We start from the raw sequence: 22,540 nt of genomic DNA on the forward strand, positions 1-22,540 counted from the left end.
GCAGGTGACGCAGCAGGTGACGCAGCAGGTGACGCAGCAGGTGACGCAGCAGATGACGCAGCAGATGACGCAGCAGATGACGCAGCAGATGACGCAGCAGATGACGCAGCAGATGACGCAGCAGATGACGCAGCAGATGACGCAGCAGATGACGCAGCATCTGTCACACTCGTGTTATCCTCATCTTCACTGTTTGATGCATCACTGTCAACAGCTACATTCTCTGGGAAACACAGCAACCATTTGGGAAAAAAAACATTAAGACTGCTCCTAAGCAATGTTACAAAGTATCACACAATAGGTGTTAGGGAGAGGAGGATAGCAGTAGTTAAAGCTCTGTATACATGTATACGTATTTGTCTGAAGGTCGTCAGTCATCCAGATAACGTTTTCTAGAAACTGCATCAATTGGACTTCTTCTTAGGTTAAAGTGTTTTATTACTCTGCCAAAGAGTTTCTTCAGTCTGCATAAAGTTGGTAGAACACAAATGTATCCACCAGGTGGGTTTCATTTCACACGTGACCTGAAAAGGCTTTTTACAAATGAGCCCTTTTCAGTCTCCTATTTGAGGCCTCCTACCAATTTTCCTCAGAAAGAAGCTCCTTTCATGAGTAATAAAACATTTGTAGACAGTGTGGAAGAACAGAACTTATCATCCACCGTGCTTACGGACGCACAGTCTTAGCTACTCTACACCAATGGGAGCTCTCATCCCTCATGCGCCATCTGCATAATACTGCATGATTTTTGAAATACTTCCGATTTTAAATACACAATTTATTAACACATTTCTTACCTTGTGGATCAATGTTTATTTCGTCAAGATTTCTTCCTTTGAAATCTGACAGCTGTCCTCGTTCCATGGCCATAAGGACTTTGCTTATCTTGGCCAGCTGTAACGTCCCTTCAGGCAGTCTGTAATATTCGCGATGCACTCGAATATCATGGCCAAGGAAGTCTGCCAGATTATCCATTTCATTGTCTTTTAAGTTAAGGATCTTGGACATGGTGGCCATGTGCTTCCTTAATTTAGTAGAGGACAATGCTTCTGGTTGTTTTGCTCCACAGCTCTGCGCGATCTGTCGAACAACATCTGACCCTCTGATGTGAGTAAGTGCTTTCGTTCTCGCAAACATGAAAGGATTTTCATCTAATACTTCACAATTTCGGCGAGTGTCAACGAGCAAATCCATTGATGTCATCATATCAGGTGTGAGGAGTATGGGGACTTTTCTTCCACGTTTGCCTTTTATCTCTATTCGTTGGAAGTGCCTACAAAGCTTCTTTTCCAGGTCAGTTAAAGCCAATTCAACATCTGGATGAGTCAATGAAGTGTCTCTCAATGTGAAAGCATTAAGAGTCATTTTGGAAACTTCTCCTTCTCTTCTACGGTTGAAGATAATCACTTCACACAATGTGATTTTTGCAAGTTCTGCCCAGTGCTTCTTATTTGGTTCTTCTTTGAGCTTCGTATGACACTCCGTCCGTTGTATGTTGAGATACTGGTGCATCTTCTTCACATCTTCAGTAAAGGGAAGAAGTTGTGGAGTATTCCATTTTGCCTCAGTCAGATTTCGGAGAGCCTTAGATGATATGCACTCACTCCATTTAGTGTCACAGATTTGCTTGAACACCTTTACATTGCGAATAGTATTCTCATCACCAGCGATCATTGCTTCACATTCTAGAACATCTGCTATTTTCTTGAGATTGTGGCCTAACTTCAGTGCCAAAGATGGTGTTTTGTATGTGTTTGTTTCCTCATTCAAGCCAGCAACATTTTTCACTGCTGCAATAACATGAGGGAAATTACCTGGTACAAAGAAATCAGACACCATTTTCAACTTGCCATTTTTCTGTCCTTGGAGCACCAGTCGCCCTGTCTCACGCATCTTCTGTCTGATATAGTCGTGTTTAGTGACATCATGTCCATGCTTATTGAAAAGATGCTCCCCAAATTTCAGTATGCAACTCTCTTTGCGGACAACATTTGTTATCTCATCATCATGCATGACTTGTACCAATTTCCAAAATTGTGCATTGACACTGTCTGGGACTGGCTCTGCATATTTACACGTAGCCTGGACTCTAGATGTTCCTGGCCTTAAACCTTTGACCTTCCTGCTGAGATGACATCTCTGCATGTGCCTCCATAGTGACCTTCTCTTGAAGTAACCCTGACAATTAATACAGTGCAAGTAATCACTGGGTTTCACAGGTACACTGGATTGTTGACGAGGTATCACCATTCCTTGTCCTTTTTTAATCACCTCATTATTGTGGGCACGGTTTCCTTGATTTCTTAATAAACTCAACTGTATTTTCCGCTCTTTAGACCCTACTGGGAAAGCCATTGCTTTTGCCACTTCTGGTTTATCTTTGTGTTTTGATTGCAAATGGCGTGCCATCTTGCTGAAAGGTTTACAGCAAAACTTGCAGTAGAACTTTTTGTTGTACAATCTGCCACCATGTTTCTTCTTCTTCAGTGTCATAACCGTCACATCAGAACAATCAGGTGAAGAGGACTCTCTGGTGTCATCAAATGAAGCAGATGTGTTTCTGTCTTCTGAATCAAGTGAAGAGGATTCTTTAGCATTTGAATTTGAGGAATTGCATTGAGTTCGGGTACACCTTCTCTTCAGTTGTCGGACATCTTCCTGAGAGTTACCTGAAGTAGTTTTCCGTGCTTTTTTCTTCTTTCTTTTGTGTTGTATGAGACTTTCTGCAGAACTGTCACTTTCTTCAGCAGTTTGAGGAACATATTCTTCCTCACTGATGTCCGTACTTGATATAGGTGGGCATCCAAGCATTTGTCTGGTAAGCTAAAAAAAGAAAGAAAGAAAGAAAATAGTTACATTTCAAGACCAGAGGTAGTACATTAGTCGTTGTAACAGCTGTACTGGTATTGACAGTTGTATTAATACCATTTACGGTACCACACATGTCACCACTTAATTTGAACTAGTCATATTAAGTAATCTTTCCTCTGCTGCATCACATTTACCAAACAACCCTGGGTGGCTTTGTCTGGATATGCTGTCATTACCCAAAGACTGTCAATACAGCTGCGATGTCAACTCATTAACAGTCACTTAGGTTAGTTTTAAACATCTGGGACAATGTGATCTCTAAGCTAACACTGTTTCTAGGAAATTGCTGAACTTCGTTTTCTTTTTGTATATATATACACTAATGTTTATAGAAATTGATTTTCTTTATTTAAATATATGATATAATTTTTACCTGGATCAATTACCTTTGAAGAACATCTTTTATGTTTGTAAGGTAGAATAGTATCTACTCAAGTATCAACTGTATTCCAGGTAAACTGAAGATTTTAGTAGTGCATTGAATTTCAGGATTGTCAGGGGATGAGACTGACAAATGCTTAATTAGTAGGCGACAAAAGCATGACAGTCATTTGTTGAGCTCCTTTTATCAAATTCAAAGAAATAAATTTTACTCATAGCGCATAAATAAAATGGGCATTTTGGAACCACCTTACAAGAAATAATGATACAAATGATCCTATCACAATGAAGAATCCCGTTGCCTCACTACACAAAAGAGACTTAAAATGTGTCACAGATAAAATATACGTAGGCTTAAAAATAACAGGTATCACCTTTTATGAGAACATACAGAATATAAAGTTGATCACAAAAGTCATTACGTACTTTAAGCTATTCCTTAAAATCTTTTATTGCTAACTAAATGCAATCATACATTACTACCTATGCAAATGCAATGCTAATTGAATTTAAGCAACTGTTATTACTGTAACACCTTGAAAACCTTTGTGAACTTGAAGCACTAAAACCTCTGAACTTCAGACACTAGAAAAGACATTAAACATCAGTGTCCCTGACAATATTGATAAATGAGAAACCCCTTGTCTCAAGCTTACAGTCGTTCTATCAAGGCGTGCTCGTAATCCAAGGTGACATGATTGTACAGGAGGTAGTTATTGTAATTATATTTTTTCACAAGACTTAGTTTTAAATTTGACTGTTACCGTCTATTCACTTTGTGCTCTGTGCACAAAAATCTGAGATCTGTAGTGGAGTTGTACGAATAAACTTACAATAACACTGTCTGTCCTTCTGAGCTCAGGTACACTTGTATCCACGTCAGAATCAGCTGAAGTGGGTTTAATGATAATGGAACTGTCGCTGTCACTGGACAACTGCTGTTCCATCTGAAAAGTAAACAGAAAAAGATACAAATAACAATTACAGATTACAGGTTGTGTAAAGCGCTTTGGGGTCCTTAGGGACTAGTAAAGCGCTATACAAATACAGGCCATTTACCATAAATATAAATTACAGAATAATTATTGCTACAACACAGATTTGTAATTATGTGTGTTTATGCATTTTTGCAGCAGTTGCTCTAGCAATATCACAGTTGTTAATTTCAGATAAGATGGGTCACAGTTTTGATTTGGCCAGCAAAATATAAACTCTAAACAAGGGTTTGTTTGTTTTTGTCATTGTGAAAGGCTCACACTTTCCGGCAGGGTGGAAAGACCTTTCTGAGTATTACACTGTTTAGCATGTTGAGTTATCATAATACTGCTTTCTCATTGTGCTTCTGCACTGTACATAAAGCACCATTATTAACTGCAGATTTTATTATCAGCAGTCTGACAAGCTGTCACCACAATACACTGCTATGATCACCTTTCTCAACCTAAGCAAGTGAAGCAATAAAATCATACTATAGCATATGAAAATCATCTTCTGTATGACTCAGTGTAGCACATCTAAGCTATACTACTGCAAGATGTAATATACCTAAATCAATAAGTACACATATCAGAGAGCTGGCAGTCATGATGGAAAGAAGGAAGGTAGATTAATTGTGTGTGCAGGAGACCAGGTGCAAGGGAAGCAAGGCCAGGAGCAGTGGAGGTGGATTCAAGCAGATCTACCAGGGTGTTCATAGGAAGAGAAATGGAGTAGGGGTAATCCTGAAGGAAGAGTATGTGAATAGTGTGGTAGAGCTGAAGAGAGAGGCCATGTTGAATGTTGTCAGTGTGTATGTCCCATAGGTTGGAAGTCAGGTAGACAAGAAAGAGGAGTTCTGGATTGAGTGAGATGAAGTGGTAGAGAGTTTTACTAGGAATGAGAGACTGGTGATTGGAGTAGATTTCAATGGACATGTAGTTGAAGAAAACAGAGGTGATGAGGAGTTGTTGGCTAGGTATTGTGTTAAGGATAGAAATGCAGAAGGACAAATGTTGGTGGATTTTGCCAAAAGAATGGAAGTGGCTGTGGTTAACTCATACTTCAAGAAGAGGGAGGAACATATTGTGATGTATGACAGTGAAGATAGGTGCACACAAGTGCGCAGAAGGTGCATAAGAGACTGTAAGGTGGTGTCAGGGGAGAATGTAGGTATATATGGCAGTCTGGGCAGTATGGAAGAGTTACCAGATGACTGGGAAAGTACAGCTGAAGTGGGAGGGCAATGGCCAAGAAAGCGCTTGGGGTATCCTCTAGACAGAGAAAGGATGAAAGGAAAATGTCCAAATGAAGAGGTTAGCAAAGAAAAAGTGTGATAGTCAGAGAGATTAAGGAAGTAGACATGAGCATTGGGAGTACAGCCAAGAGAGAGGTGGCAAAGACGAAGAAAAAGACAGAAAAGGAGATGTGCTAACAAGTCAAGAGAGCGTGTGACAGCAGGATGTTAGGGATAGAGTGAGATGGAGGCAGATGATCCGCTGTGGCGACCCCTTAAAGGAGGATCCAAAAGAAGAAGTAGTACAACTAACCTTCGTATCGAGGCTACGGTGTAGAAACAAGGTCCTCTCCCTCTGGTCGTTTAACCTTTTAATTTGTGCCCTCTCGTAGCGTTGCTCACATACACTATGATGTCTCCTGAGTTTCTCGAGGCGAAGCAAGCCACGACTTTTAACCTGCAAACAAAGAAATAAATCAAAACCCTTGTTTTATTGTTTTTTGCTTTATTAGATAGTAGTGGAGAGACAAAAGACAGAACAAAGAGGGAATGAAAAACAGCAAAAAGCCTAGGTACGAAAAGAAGCCTTACTGCTAAGACAAGGCCTAATCATACCTTGTATTTAATTATAAACAACTGTATTACAATGAATGATTTGTTTTTACGGTGTCCTCAAACATTTTAATGTGGCTGACATTTGGAATTTTTTTTATTAAAATTAAGAAAAAACATAAAAATCAAGGCCACAATTTGATTTGATTCCACTTAGCTCTCACATTACAAGATGTACATATATTGACATAAATAAAATATATGGAAACAATCATCAAAACAAATACTAAGAATATTTATCACATCAGAAATCATGAATATGTATCTGCAGTGCATAAACTAATTTACTACCTTTTATATTGAGGTCCAAACTGGAGGAGTTTGCCTACTTAAAATCCTTCTACCAATTTAACCGTCTGAACACACTGCAGTCTAACCTTTACTTTAAGCTGAATGAACTGTACATATTACACATCAAACAATCCCAGAATGTTTATTTTCAACGGCAAAAACATAATGTGTGCATGTGATATTTTCAGCAATCATTCTTAGAGTCATTCTAGCACGATGTACACTGAATGAATAGTGGAAATTTCAATATTAATGGATTATTAATTGCAATATTGGCTTGACAGCTGTATAATGTGTAAGGTGTAGATGAGAACTCAAACAACCCTAAACTGCTCCTTAAATAATAATGTAAAGTGAGTATGTCAGCGTTAACCATGTGCAATGTCTATCACAGCTGTTTAAGTGCACAGCTGGTTTACTGGTCCATTTAAGAACCAAAAGAAGATGGCATATCCTACCTCTTTCTTGTGTGCAGGGTTAAAGGCATCTGTCCCATCAGCAACTGCAAAATTAAAAATGTTGACTTGGTTCAAGATGAACTAACAATAGCAAGTTGAGATTGTCTTTGAGCAATGTGTTTAATTTACAATATATTGAGTTTTGCCTTAAAATAGCCTAAACACTTGAAAGGCTGAATTTATTGGAAAAGAATAGTTGTGGCACAACCTCTACTTACACCAAATAAAATTATTTCTAGCAAAAAACAATGATTATTTCATGTTATTTACCTACAGTGACAGCAGAGTATCTGCTGAAGACACATCTGAATTGTAGCTTTTCATTTCTCTGGTGATTTGCTGTTCTACCTCAATGAGAATTATAACTGCATTTATTTGATATATTCAGGTTTGGAACCAATTGTACAATTTGCAATTTAAAAATGACAGAAGCCAATTTACAGTTTTACCAACAATGAAGAAAAAAAGCAAAATGTAGGGTAACACAGAGCTTTCTTACCTGTGCATTCAGCACTGCCATTGGTAGATGAAAAGCTTGGGCCATCCTCCTATCAGCACAAGTGAAACAGTTAGTCAAACTTTAAGGACCAACATAATCAAATTTCACTGTATTTCAGTGAGCTCCAGTTGTACAATTTGGCAGTATATTGATGTATGTTACTTTGTGACATCATAGCCTGTCATGGTGGTTATCATTACCCACAACATTTCCTAATATTTCCCTGTCTGTGAAATCTTTATGAAAGTACAGTCATTGCCAATATACAGTCAAGTGACAAAGCTACTAACTTAAATTCTGATGTATGATTAAAGCAGTACAATGACAGAAATATTTTACTACAATTTCTATGGCGATTTATTAGAATTTTGAGGGATGTAACAGATCATCAAAAACTACAGCAATAGCTTTGTCTTCTTTCCCTTACATACAAGGTTGATGTTTTGAACAGGTGGTCCTGTGATATATTACCATTCTTATATGGCTGAGCAGGGATGCTACACCTGGCAGAGGGAGGGACTGCTCTCATTGTCTAAGACAGGGGTGGGCAACTCCAGGCCTCAAGGGCCGGTGTCCCTGCAGGTTTTAGATGTGTCCTTGAACCAACACAGCTGATTTAAATGGCTAAATTAGCTCCTCAGCATGTCCTGAAGTTCTCCAGAGGCCTGGCAACAAACTAATCATGTGATTCAGGTGTGTTGACCCAAGGTGAGATCTAAAACCTACAGGACACCGGCCCTAGAGGCCTGGAATTGCCCACCCCTGGTCTACGAGCTGTTGTCAGACACAGTGACCAGAACCAGCTCAATTTTAAAGTGTGTAGTAAATTATAGATGCAGTACAGATGTACATACAGTCGGGTTTTCGTTTTAGCGTGTTCCTAACAATTTACAAACAAGCTTGTTGTGGTTAACGAGCTTGGTGACGTAGGTGAATGCAGACGCAGCATTATCATTATTCTGACAGCATGTCTCCTTAAGAAGCGTTTTATTAAATACCTTTTTAATTTTTTTAACCTTTGTCTTGTGTGCAGTAACATGTCAGGTCCCACAAACTAAAGTCTCAGCTCACCTACGCTCTCTCTGCCTGCTGCCCGCTCTGCGTGCGGGTGCTGAACCCTGCCCTCGGTCACAGACAGAGGACAGAGCATAAATCTCAACTGTATTCTCACATCTGCTAATTTCACTCACTGCTCTTTTCATGTGCTAATTAAATACAAGCTGGTTTGTCGCTCATCACCTGTGCACCGATCACATACTATGAAATAATGCGCGAGGCAGCTCACGTTCCTCCGCTGACCATGACGGTCACGGTTATGCGCCGTTCACGTGATAACCCTCCTACATGGTATCTTTTCACTGCAGCTCTAAGACGAGGTAGAGAAACATTAAATCTACTTTAAATAGTAGTAGTTCCACTAAAACACGATGTATGATGCTGAAGCTTTACAATTTTGAATTAATCCGTGCATATACGCGCATCTGTGCAGAGTGATAAAAAGGGATCGCGGATCAACTACAGCCGTAACACCATTGCAGTTTTAGTATAAATTGAAATATCAAGACAATAAAACAGCATATTTTGATGATTTGGTTTTAACGGTTTACTGTAACGGTGTAGTTTGCGTAATGTAACACTGTGTTGAAGGAAAGTATTTCGTAGCAACTAAGTACCAATAACAGAAATTCATTTTGAAAATACTATAGATGCATTAAAATAAAAATCACCACAGTCCGTAGTATTTTTACAGCCAATTGTTGCACCGTTTTAAACTTATTTTACTTGACAAAAGCATAGGCAGACCAAGATTTAACAGCAACTCAGTTTGCATCGTTGTTAGCTAACATTAGCTAACCATCAAGTCATACCATTAAGTTACAGCTGCACACGACACTGTGTGTTAATATAATGTGCAAACGCGACGCAAATTAACCCAAAAGCACAATATTATAATGTGACATAAGTCAAAACTTACCATTCTGGTTAATTCTGCACAGCTAGCTGTACTCCGCATATCGCACGTGCTTGCTGTCGGAAGCATGTCTGTCGTCTGTCAATGCGCCAAAGGAGAGCAGGTGTGGTGATCACAAAAGGAGCGCTTGATTTGGGACGAGGCACACACCAGATTAACTCCGCTCATTCTTACACATAGCGCACCGGACACTGACGGGTCATTGGTGTGTTAAAACAAAGTACAACGTCACTCAGCCATCTATGTGGGGGATGGGCATGGTCAAGGTGGGGACCAAAAATGTCAAGATATGTGTAAATTGCTGAGAACGAAGTAAATGACTCTACACATTACCTGCTAAGTGAGAAATACAATTTCTGAACTGAAATTGGTTTAATATGTATGTTAACAAATAACTGAAATAAAAATGTCAGACTGTAGACGTATGAAATTATTGTTTATGTTTTAAAACAAACTGCAATGTCACTCCGCCATCTTGACGTGCTGCAGTAGTCAGTAGGTGGGTGGGGTATGGGCATGGTCAAAATGGGGACCTCAAATGTCAGGATCTGTGTAATATATTAATGATTGCTGAGAAGAGATGAATCCACACATTACTTGCTTAATTAGAAATGCAATTTCCTAACTGATATTTGTTGAGTTGAAATGTACACAAAATATAAGCAGTAGCAAAATTAATTAAATGCAGGAATGAATAAATAATAGAAACAATACAAAAATGTAAACCAATCAACTACTACCAACCATTGTGATCACTAGACAGGTATTATTGTGAAGGACAGAATTGTGTGGACTCAAAAGTGATGCCAGGCAGGTTTCAATAAATGGTAAACTAAGTTTATTGTAAAAACCAAAAACAATAGTGGATGACACAACAGGTGAATAGAGGATAATGCGAATGTGATTGTAATTGTTTTTAAAGCCTTATATGACAAGGCAACTCCTTACCTCAGTGACCTGCAGCAATTGCAAAAACCAAAGAGATTAATAGAAACTGAGCTGACAGCGTTGTCCCGGGCCCACCCAGATCTGTCGGCTGGCCTGCATATACACATATATATAGTCTTTTTTCCTTCAAAGTTGGGGCCTTTACCAGAGGTCTGTGAGAATCAGGGTCCTATGTGGTATCTTAGGTGTCTTGGATGTTGTTCCTGAAATCTGGAGCAACTAACCCAGTCTGGGGGTCACTGGGTTCTGATTACCACAGGGACCACCGTTGCCTTTTCCCTCCACACTTTTTCCTAGCTCTTCTCATAGCCCTTGGTATTTCTGAAGCTCATTCTGCCTGATGTTGGCATCTCATGAGTTACTTGGTTAAAAAAAAATTAAAATGTACACCCTGCCTGCTAGCATCTTACACCATGGTGTGATGTGCTGGATTATTTTTAGGAGTCCTGGACAAGTCCTTAAAAATCCGAGCTGCTCTGGACCTACATCTCCTGTTGTAGATGTCCTGTAGGGAAGGGAGAGCAGACCTGTAGCAGTGTTCTGCCACACAGATCACTCTCTGAAGGGCTTTTCGTCCTTAACACAGCTGTTCCCATACCAGGATGTAAAGTTCTGTGTGAGGATGCTCTCCACAGCGCCCGAATAGATAGTCCTAAGGATCCCTGGAGAGACTCCAAACTTTCTCAGTTGTCTCAGGCGATACCGGCGCTGCCTAGCCCTTTTGGACTGTGAGCAGTCCATGTCAGTTCTAAGGAGATGTCAACCCCAAGGTACTTGAAGGACAGCACCCTCTCCACGTTGATGGCCAGGGGCTTGTAGTCTCGCCGCTTTCTCCTACTAAAATCCACCACCAGCTCCTTGGTCTTGCAGACGTTCAGTTGGAGGTGGTTTTCTCTGCACCAAGATGCCAGGTTCTTCACCTCGTCCATTAGGCTGTCTAATCGTTGTTGGAGATGAGGCCCAACACCACAGCATCATCAGCAAACTTCACGATGGCGTTTGAGCCTTGAGTGGCCACACAATCAAGAGGTGTAGAGGGAGTATGTAGTGGCAAGAGTACGCACTCCTGTGGCACTCCTGTGTTGGTAGTGATGCTGTCAGAGACACACTTACCCACCTTCACGACCTGCGATCTACCAGTAAGGAAGTCCAGCACCTATGCACACAAACTGTTGTTAAGTCCAAGATCCCCCAGCTTTGTGAACAGTCTATGGGGCACTATTGTGTCAAATGCTGAACTGTAGTCTACAAGCAGCATTCTCACATAGTTACTCCGTTTCATGTCCACGTGGCTTAGGGTGGTGTGCAGGACGTGGGAGATGGCGTCTTCTGTAGATCTTGTCGGTATGCAAACTGGAGTGGGTCTGTGCTGCTGGGGATGTAGGAGGAGATAATGTTGTTCAACAGCCTCTCAAACACCTTCATAACCACAGAAGTCAGCGCAATCGGCCGGCAGTCGTTAAGGCATGAGGGCTTGTTCTTTGGCATGGGGAGTATAGGTAATCTTTTGAAGCACGTGATGAGGTCACCGTCCTCAGTTGTCAGGCTGTAGTTAGTGCTGGCCACCTAGCAAGGTATGCTTTTGTTTCTTTTTGTATGTGGGATTCTAAGGTAATTGGTTGCTATGTTCCCTTCTGGTCATACAATTCCCTCAATTCTGAACATCTTCCCTCTCTTTATTTACCATTTACCATATTACTACATATCAAGTTTTAGTGACATTGCTATGTTATTAGAACAACAGAACTTAATGGTTTAGATCTGTGTCATTATGTTCATTTACCACTGGCATGTAGCTTGAAGAACATTAGAACTAACCCCAACTAAAAAAAAGAGAAAAGTTTTCTGGCTAAAAATTCATTCATATTACATTTCAAGATGCAGGTATGTACTAAATGCAAGTACGTGGCAGATGAAAGAAAGATGAGGATAAAAACAGGTGATAAAAAAGAGTATTTTATCACATTCAATTTTAATTTGATAATTCAGCACATGACTTAAAGCACACAGAGACACTTTAAGCCACAGCCAAGCTCTGTATTGTATATCTAAATGGGAAGTCATCCAGAAAATCTTGCATATCCTTTAAACAGGCTACAATCTGGATGATTTGGTGTTAAAGAGACTGTTAACAGTAAGAACTCAGAACATATTAAATCCACAATGCTGGATTAGATTTAGATTCAGATCAGGATAGGAAAATTTAATACTGGCCATAGAGTGACAGTTGTCAGAAATCACAGTATATCAATTCATGTTGCTAATCATCCTTTGGCTACCCTGAGGTACCCTTGAGCATGGTACCATCCCCCACATACTGCTCCCCGGGCGCTGGATTGGTGGCTGCTCACTGCTTCACTGAGTGAATGGGTTAAATGCAGAGACTAATTTCCTACAGGATCAATAAACCATATCATATTATTATTATTATTATTAGTAGTAGTAGTAGTAGCTAGAGAGAGGTCAGAGAGTACATTATGACACCTCATTGCGATGAACTAATCACAGGGAAAAACTGAATTAAAAAGATAACCCCAATTAATCATCTTTCATGGTGCCCTTTAATCTTATGTAAAAAGCCCATTACCCCTTTTCCACAAAGCCAGTTCACGTATCGATTCATGCTAAACTTGGAACTTAGTTTTGTTTGCATTTACACTGCTAGAGAATCAGCTTTTAGCCAGGACAGCTGGTTCCAGGCTGGCACCAACTATTTGCTGTGTACAACTCATAACCCATTCAGGGAATTTTGAAGGCAAGGTGTGTTTTAAGATATTTGAATAAAACTCAATAGATGACCACAGAAAATGGGGAGTGATGGTGGTGTGGGCTTCATTCCCTGGGGGCTTTGAACTTCCAACAGAAGATGGCACATGTGCAGGGTCCGGAGAGAACAAAGATGTGAGTAAAATGGTAAAATGGTAAATGGCCTGCATTTGTATAGCGCTTTTCTAGTCCCTAAGGACCCCAAAGCGCTTCACACTATATTCAGTCATTCACCCATTCACACACACATCCACACAGTAGAGGTCCAGAGAGAGTACAGAAGACTCAACAGATGAGTGTATAGGAAAAGGCATTACAGGTGTCCTGATGGAGGTACTAATGTTGTATTTTACCAGTGTGTGCTTGGCACTAACTGCCATGAGTGGCTTGTGATAGTTTGAGCAAGTGAGTTCACCTAATGATGTGCTTTATTTGACATTAGCCTAGATGCTAATTAGCAGTAGCTAATCACCAATGTTGATCACTAAAGTCGACTGTGGTAGTACACCTAGCGGGAGGTGCTACGAGCTCACATGGCTTGTAGCTGTGCAAGAGAGCAAGCTTGGGTGAGCTAGCGGGGAATATCTCCTGCTGCAGTAGCCTTAAAAAAAAGAATATTGTTCGTTCTCCTGCCAGGTAAAAATCTTTTTCGTATGTATATTATACTATTCCATGTGTTATCATGTGTTTGCTATGATGTGATGTGTAGTAATGGTTATTTAGGTGCTAATCGCTAATTGGGGATAAGCTAGCAAGCTTGACAATTAGCCATCATGCTAAGCGGACGTTGGTAGCCAAGTTCATATGTCACTGAGGGGCTAAGAGCTCACATGGCTTGTAGCTGTGCCAGAGAACAAGCTTGGGTGAGCTAGCGGGGAATATCTCCTTCTGCAGTATCCTTAAAAAAAGACTATTGTTCGTTCTCCTCCCAGACGCCTCACTGCTGTGCTGCCTTACTGCTGTGCTGCCTTACTGCTGTGCTGCCTTACTACTGTGCTGTCTCGCTGGTGCCATTAAAGGACCGGCGGCTGCCATCCATTCATCCATCCGGACCTCGATTATTTGGACTGAAGTACTCACACACACGCCCGCATTCAGTGCCATACACTCTCTTTATTTTGCTGGCCAGCTAACACCATTGGTTTTTTTTTTCTTTTTGCATTCACAAAGACTATCCAAAGACATTTTGGTTATTGTCAAATAGACACTCTCTGATCATGGACTGAGGAGGTTGTGGTGTTACAACCCCAGGACTGAGGAAAAAGACCCATTACACACATGAGCAGCGCATTGATAGTGTTTGAATGCGACTGTATGCTTACATGCTTCTTGCAAGCAAGATGTGTACAGAATAACTGTAGTGGTAGTGTAGCTTAACATTGGCAGTGAGATGAAGGTTTATGCAGACATTTGTGGTTAGGTGGTGCATGATAATGTCTCCTGGCAAGAGTATGTAGGCAGTTCCTAGAGGATGAAGGAATTGATACTACTGACTGGCATCCACGCTCGCCTGACCTAAATCCAATAGAAAACCTCTGGGACATCATGTTTTGCTCCCCAAAAATTTCAGGAGTTCAGTGAAACTCTGGTCAGGATCTGGGAGGAGACAATCCTTGACGCCACGTGTCATGTCATAAGGATCATGCCCCAAAGTTATCAGGCATGCATACAAACATGTGGGGGCCATACAAACTACTGAGTACCATTTTGAGTTGCTGCAATGACCAATTTCAGCAAATTGATCTAGCCTGCTGCATCAGCGTTTCAGTTTAATTTCTTGGTGACTCTGAATTAGGTTGATTATTTTAATTACCATCAACTGATGTAGAATCCTTTTGTTCCTAACTCATTACCCGTTCCATATCAGTATGGATATCCAGCATGATGTTTATTTCCAAATGAGATCTGATGTTTTCAAAGAGTTCCTCTAATTAATTTATGAGCAGTGTATCAAATACCCCAATACCTTCATCTGCATACTGTATGTATTTTACTGCTACTTCCGTATTTTACTTTATTTTTATTGTTAATGTTTTTTAATGCCCTATTTAACATCGTTACTTTATTCCCTCTTTCAAAAATTGTGTTTTAAGTTTCACTGCAACAATATAATTATTCACTGAGTTACTTACCATAATTAATTTGACTTGAAAATATTTAAAATACTGTACATTATTTCTGTTCATATATAAGTGAACTGCAAATATATTTTAATATTAAAATTTACATTAATTAATAACAGAGCATGTTTGCAATTACTTTATTTATACATATTTATATAATAATGTCTATCTTTGCTAAAAAAAGGAACACTTTTTACAATACATTTTCAAAGCGTAATACTGGTCTTGTTCAATAGGGGGCGCCATAGAGCGAACAAATGACTACACACAGTTCCAGAACACCCAACCTAATGGGGACTGCAATACCGCTGTGTGACCATTAGGGTCACATGAATTCACACACACACATATTTTGTCTGGAAATTGACCACATGGGGACCTACTTAGAAAACTTCACCAGCCATCTTTAAATACTGTTTTAGAGCTATTGGTGGGCCTGTGCCCGTGGGGACCTCAAGTGAGGTCCCCACGGTAAAATGAGTCCCCACGGGTCAGTGTGTAGTTAGGGTCAAGTCCCCACCAGGTATGAATAACGAGAACACACACACACACACACACACACACACACACACACGAAAAACACATGATAATTACACAAAGATCTAAATACAAAAGCAATCAAAATTTCTAAACCTCAGCACCAATAAAGTTGAGGCATGTTTTCCTGTGATATGCACACACACATGCACACGACGCAGGCATACATTAACTGGAGCCTTATCATTTGTGTTCAATTGCTGTGTGTGTACGTATGTCACTGCATGAGTGGAACTGTCACAGAGCAGACTGTCCCATCCCTCATCATGGCATGGTCGTAGGGTCAGGCGGGAGGGATGCTGGGTGTGGGTGGTTTGATGTCCCTGCTGATATAAAACCCTGTCAGCTGGAGACAGGGCCTGTCACTAAGCATGTGTGTGTTTATATATGTATAAGGGGGTGTGTGAGAGAGAGACTCCGATCAGTGGCTTTGTCTGTCAGCCAGTCAGAGGAGCTGATTGAAAGCAGTCTAAAAGGTCAAAGTCAAGAGTCAGATCAAAGGACTGAGAAGTATCTGTTTAGCGATTGCGATGTGGCCATAAAAACGTGCGTGGAATACACACACACACACACGACCTGTGGGTGTGCACACAACCTCGAACACATTTCAAGGATCAATACAGTGGAATCAGGCACAATGCTGTAATTCAGTGTAACAGTAATGAATGTTCCAATTAGGCTGTACTCAGCAGTACATCCTCGCAGTACAGCTTTAACAAATTGTGCTTGTGTGCGCAGTCCACAAGGTGTCTTGGTGTGTTTGTGTGCGTGTGGGTTTGTGTTCGTGTGTGTGTTTTTCCAAGACATATTTCAACTGTACCATCTATCTCTGTCTTGCCCTGCACACCAGCATTCACGGTAAGATTGCAGCTTATTACCCGTCTTTGCCCGGCTGTCCCGAGGGGCGGCCAGGGGATATTGCTGCTCAGGGACCTGCTGAGCGTAGGTCACAGCACCGCTGGCCATCTTATCCTGTGGTGACCACAGGAGTGCTGCCTACGACTGCTCTAATCCTTATATTATTTCACTCTCTACAATGTTTTTTTTTTTTTACACTACAGCCAGCGTTCAAAAGAAATCTGTGAAATATATTTCAATATTCTTAGGTCTGATGTACAAGTTTATTCTCAAACATTTACAGATCAATAGAAGTATTCTGACAAATGTGTGGCAAAGCCTAGTAGCGAATTTAGGCAGTCAACGCGAGATATGCTGCATCATGTAATACATGTATTCTTCTCGCTCCTCACATAATATATCAAACACTCCCTCCAAGTCTAGTGGTCTATTTGATCCGGGGTGCTGGAGGGAACTTTACTTACAACTCCTTAATTCCTGTATGATGCCAAACTACGAGCTAAGCTACATTAAAGATGAATCCTTATAAACATGAATTATCTCACTTAACTTTTTATAATTATACTAACTGCTGCAATTCAAATAAACTGATTGCAGATCACCTGTTTGTTGCAGGGCTGACACAGAGAGACAGCCATTCACCCTCACATTCATGCCGACGCCCATTTAAAATCACCAGTTAACCACAGAGTGAGCATGCAAAACTCTACGCCGACAGGGCCCAGCTGGCTGGTGGATTTCAATACAGGACCTTCCTGCTGTGAGGTGACAGGGCTATTCACTGCACCACTGTGCTGAAATTGAAATAATCAATATTTGCTGCTGGTTTCTTAGCTGCCTCTCTTAGGCACTGGCAGACTCTTTAACAAACACGATGTGTCTCAGCTTAAAGGAAGTGATGCCACAGCAGAGTCATTCATGGGTCCTTTCCTGCAAAGTCACAACCAGAACCAAATACCTGTGATCTAAATCACATGCAGAGAGCTGAGCGCTTAATAAGTTTGACTGTTCAAGAACAACTTATTTAACATTATTTCACATAGTATAATTTACTATCCCATCTAAATGTACAAAGGTGTGACTCACCAAGCTCCACATTTTTCCTCATGTATTAACAATTAAGGGTGGGTTTTGATAATCGATTTATTGATTAAAATCGATTCTAGCTTGGATAACGTGATATCGATTCATTAAAATCCCGAATCGATTTTTTTAATATTAATTTATTTTGCCCGAAACGCCAGAATCTCTGGTGAAACCTCACAAAATTTCAAGAACCACCAACCAGCTAAAACAGTAAATGAGAGCAGGAACACGGATTCTGCACAAAGACGTAAACACAAAGCGCGGACCCGCGGATCAGAATCAGTGAGATGTCGCCTTTCTCACCCGACGGCACGGACACGGTCGGGGCTGAAAGCTGACAGCTCGCTGATTCTGATGTTTCGGCGGGTCCGCGCTTTGTGTTTAGGCCCTTTTTGCGCTGATTCCAAAGCTGTTAGTTTTATCTCTCTCCAAACAATATTGACCGAACCAGCAGCAAAAGGAGATCCAAACTACGCTTCACATAAACATCGTCATGGACTCCCTCTGACTTTTGCTGTTTTGCCTCCACCACGCTTCATAACAGCTCTCTCTCTCTTGCTCTCTCAGTGTACTTCAAGAACAATTTCCAGTCTAAAAATCTGTTTTCTGCATTATTCGCTTGCTTGTTATGTACAAGTCTATCATTGTTTACAGCGCTGTCGGCCACTGTTTTTTTCCCTTTTACTTACTTCCGAAAAGAAAGCCTAATTTCTGCTGTTCAATAGGCTTCTGAATAAATTTAAACTTTTTAAAATTATGCAAAATGCAAAACGCTTAGCCGTGTCTCTAATAAAACCTCTGTAACTTCAGAGGTAATGTTCATATGTTGATTAATGGTTTTCTTTCGTTTTTGATCTACTGCAGAATATTTTTATAAAACCCCAGGCCAGGAAAATCACCTTCATGTTTTTCTGTGTTTTATCTTCAGCTACTTTGACACAACGGCCTCTGCTGTGATGCTCACACCTTTGATAAAGTCTGGAAAGTGTCAGCTTCCTTTTTATAGATACAAAAATATGTAAATGTACTGATCTGAATTATAATATTTCTGACTGTCTGAGGCAAAATTTCCCAGATTTAAATCGAATTGAATTGAATTGAATTAAATCGAATCGTGGATCGAATCAATTCAGGACCTTGTGAATCGGAATCGAATCGATTCTAGAAATCAGTGACCCAGCCCTATTAACAATGTAATCAAAGACAACTGATTTGTTGTAATCACAGGTCGCCATAAAGTGATGCCTCCTATTAATATCCATCAGCTGCAATATCAGGTCTTAATGATCACAGTTTGGTTGTATCATAGGCACTAACCAAAGAAAATGAATTATCGCAGCTCATTAGGGTTGATGCTTTTTCTGTGTGTGTGTGTGTGTGTGTGTGTGTGTGTGTGTGTGTGTGTGTGTGTGTGTGTGTTTTCTAAATTGATTTTTTTATTTTCCCTGCTTCCACATTTTCCTCCTTTTCACATATTTCCAATAACCAGTGAATTTATATAAATATAATTTTTAACCAAATACACACACCCTTTGTACCCACCCCAGCTCTGTGCTGTATAGGCTCTACTTATTTTGGTAGTATCTCCCTTTAGCATGCAGACTGCATTTAGACCAGCAGCTGCTCTGTTAGCACCTGATTGCAATGGGTTGTAACATTACTTTCCTTTTTCCACTTATATATATATATATATATATATATATATATATATATATATATATATATATATTGACTATTTATTTACAACAAACACACCAAACTATTTACAACAAGGGGAAGATCGCGACCATGACCAACTGACACACAGGGCTTAAATACATAGAAGGAGCAATCAGGGAATGGACCACAGGAGGGAAACACAGCTGGGGCAAATTAGACCTGACGAGACAAGGAAACGTAAACTGAACACACTAAGATAACAACAGACTTTCAAAGTAAAACAGGAAACACATAACAGTCACGCAAAAACAAAACACTGACAACACCGAAACGTAACATTTCCCCCCACCCAAAAATCAAACATGTAACCCCAAGTGAAATGTTTGATCAAAAGCGGATGAAGGCTGGTGGAGGCTGGAGCGGTCCCACGGACCCTCCAGCAGACGACGAAGGCTGGAGCGGTCCCCCGGACCCTCCAGCGAAGACGGATGAAGTCTGGAGCGGTCCCACGGACCCTCCAGCGAAGGCAGACGAAGGCTGGAGCGGTGCCTCGGACCCTCCAGCGAAGACAAACGAAGACTGAAGCGGTGCCTCGGACCCTCCAGCAAAGGCAGACGAAGGCCGGAGCGGTGCCTCGGACCCTCCAGCGAAGGCGGACGAAGGCTGAAGCGGTCCCTCCAACGGACCCTCCAGCGAAGACGGACGAAGGCTGATGAAGGCTGGAGCGGTCCCACTGACCCTCCAGCAGACGACGAAGGCTGGAGCGGTCCCTCGGACCCTCCAGCGAAGACAAACGAAGGCTGACGAAGGCTGGAGCGGTCCCCCTGACCCTCCAGCAGACGAAGGCTGGAGCGGTCCCTCGGACCCTCCAGCGAAGGCAGATGAAACTGAGGGAGGCTGGAGCGGTCCCCCTGACCCTCCAGCAGACGACGAAGGCTGGAGTGGTCCCACGGACCCTCCAGCGAAGGCGGATGAAGTGTGGAGCGGTCCCACGGACCCTCCAGCGAAGACGGATGAAGTCTGGAGCGGTCCCACGGATCCTCCAGCGAAGACAAACGAAGGCTGGAGCGGTCCCTCGGACCCTCCAGCGAAGGCGGACGAAGGCTGAAGCGGTCCCTCGGACCCTCCAGCGAAGACAGACGGCCGAAGCGGTCCCTCCCTCGGACCCTCCAGCGACGGCGGACGGCTGAAGCGGTCCTCGGACCCTCCAGCGATTGGACGAGCCCCCATATGTTACACCCCGGCCTAGGCAACCGGGGTGCAACGTAGAAAAACAAAGATAAGGAAAATAAAACCACGAAGGCCCTCCACCAAAATCCCAAAACGAAGGTGTCTCAAACGAAAATATTAACAAACCCATTCACAACTATTTACAACAGACTATTTATTTACAACAAACACACCAAACTATTTACAACACGGGGGAGATCGCGACCATGACCAACTGACACACAGGGCTTAAATACATAGAAGGAGCAATCAGGGAATGGACCACAGGAGGGAAACACAGCTGGGGCAAATTAGACCTGACGAGACAAGGAAACGTAAACTGAACACACTAAGATAACAACATAATATATATATATATATATATATATATATATATATATATATATATATATATATATATATATATATATATATACACCCACCCATATATATGGAGGTCTAAACATTATTTCAGAAAAGCCAGTCATATGCAGATAGCACCTAGCTAGTTATAGAGTTACACCCCTCTCACTCTCTGAAATATACCAACCTTTGTCTCTCTTTGACATACCGTCTTTCAGTAATCTGTACGTGAATGAATAGCAGGTTGAAATTGTGTAAATCTTGCTAAGGAAATTATTTGAGGAGCTGCTGAATTTGTCTGGTTCTTGCAGGATGGAAACATTGTCCCTGTCACCATAGTTATGCCTTTAGCACCCACACAGAGACTGATTGTGACATTCCTGTTGTATATGCCACCATCTGCTGAAAGGATCCCAGCAGACGTGAAGGTTTGCTAAAAGTTTTAGCAGTGCCGAGGTGGTGTGACTCGTCATCGAGTCTTTTTAAGAGAGAAAGTGCTGCTGCGTGGTGTGTTTTTCTTTTCCCCTCATCATTTTACACGTGTAACAGCGTAATCTTTTTTTAATGAAACATTTGGTCATGTTTGACCTCTGAGAAAAGGCTACAGCCATGTGCATTGCAACCATGTGTAGTGCTTTTAGCAGCATAATGTAGTTCATAGTCAGGGGTCGTATGAGGAGAGGTTCACTTTACTTCATATCAGAAATCTTCTGTTATTATTTGAACTGCTGCTTCACTTTCACGCCCTCCAGCTTACACATATTAAGCAGATCAAAGTGAAACTACCCTGTCCATCACTATTCCAAATTGCACTGCGGTATGTATACCACAGGGGACTGAAATGACAGTAATTATGCAGCTCTTTTTGTATCACTACATTTTACAGTCATGGACTAAGTGATGTGATTATGTGAATTTTCCGGATCCATTATTCAGCATTCAGGACTCGTAAAATAGTTATTTTAGATTATTTTGAAGGCATGACACACACAAAAAAGATTGACCATGATTACATAATGCTATAAAAGCCTTCCTTATTTACTTTGAAATAAAGCGGTATGCATTTGAAATAAATAAAGCGTCAGTTTTTTGTTCATTGTGCTGTCTTGCTTAAAAGTGGATGTAATATTACAATGTAATCCTTCAAGGCAGGCTCTAAAAATAAGTAACTATACAGAAGATTTTTATCACTAAAAATCTGTAGTGAAAAGTATTAAAAGTGCCAGTAAAGTCTTTGCGACACGTGATTCATTTCACATAAATATTTTAAAAAAGACGAGACAAGTAGTACAATAGTATATTTTCATGGCTTTGTGCGTTTGCTCAAGTGCCAAAGTTTTGCACAAGGCCTGGTCCTGCATTATTTTTGTGAAGTGGATTTTTGAACTTGAGCAGCCTTTTCTTATAGAAACTAATTGAAAGGCTAAAAGAAATCTGAGCCATGTTCAGTCATTCTTCTGCAGTGCCATCTACAACATCTACATAATGCATAAAGTAAAAATTAAAAGTATTTTTCTACAATGTTCTCAGTTTCGCTTCACTTGTAGTAGAGAAGTTTTTAATATGCAAGAAAACATCCAGAGCCTTTAGTCTCTCTCTCTCTCTCTCTCTACAGTGAGTAGATTGCTGCAGAGCCCCAGCCTGGGAGAGAGACTGCAGAGAAGGGAGGACTAGCTGCCAGCTCCCCTGCTGATT

General features: G+C 41.1%; 2 protein-coding genes across 3 annotated transcripts in view; one reads left to right on the forward strand and one right to left on the reverse strand.

The window, feature by feature from the left end:
• Positions 1–22,540, forward strand: part of LOC113024443 (protein sidekick-1) — a 311,016-nt gene that overhangs the window by 84,658 nt on the left and 203,818 nt on the right. The window lies entirely within an intron of this gene.
• LOC113024446 (uncharacterized) lies at positions 157–13,201 on the reverse strand. Its single transcript, XM_026171548.1, has 6 exons — positions 9,300–13,201; positions 7,325–7,373; positions 6,826–6,869; positions 5,778–5,921; positions 4,086–4,199; positions 157–2,823 (listed from the first exon to the last, which is right to left on the reverse strand). The coding sequence occupies exons 1-6, from the start codon at positions 9,363–9,365 to the stop codon at positions 766–768; spliced, it is 2,475 nt and encodes an 824-aa protein (XP_026027333.1). The 5' UTR covers positions 9,366–13,201; the 3' UTR covers positions 157–765.

The sequence above is a fragment of the Astatotilapia calliptera genome, chromosome 6 (assembly GCF_900246225.1).
Source record: "Astatotilapia calliptera chromosome 6, fAstCal1.2, whole genome shotgun sequence".
Classification (NCBI taxonomy): domain Eukaryota; kingdom Metazoa; phylum Chordata; class Actinopteri; order Cichliformes; family Cichlidae; genus Astatotilapia; species Astatotilapia calliptera.

What these genes read in the sequence shown, in the direction of transcription:
- LOC113024446 (XM_026171548.1), bottom strand. Translation starts at nt 9,365, where the DNA reads ATGCTTCCGACAGCAAGCACGTGCGATATGCGGAGTACAGCTAGCTGT. An exon ending in TGGCAGTGCTGAATGCACAG is followed by an intron (nt 6,870 to 7,324) that starts GTAAGAAAGCTC and finishes TTAATTTTGCAG; the next exon opens with TTGCTGATGGGACAGATGCC. An exon ending in GAAGGACAGACAGTGTTATT is followed by an intron (nt 2,824 to 4,085) that starts GTAAGTTTATTC and finishes TTCTTTTTTTAG; the next exon opens with CTTACCAGACAAATGCTTGG.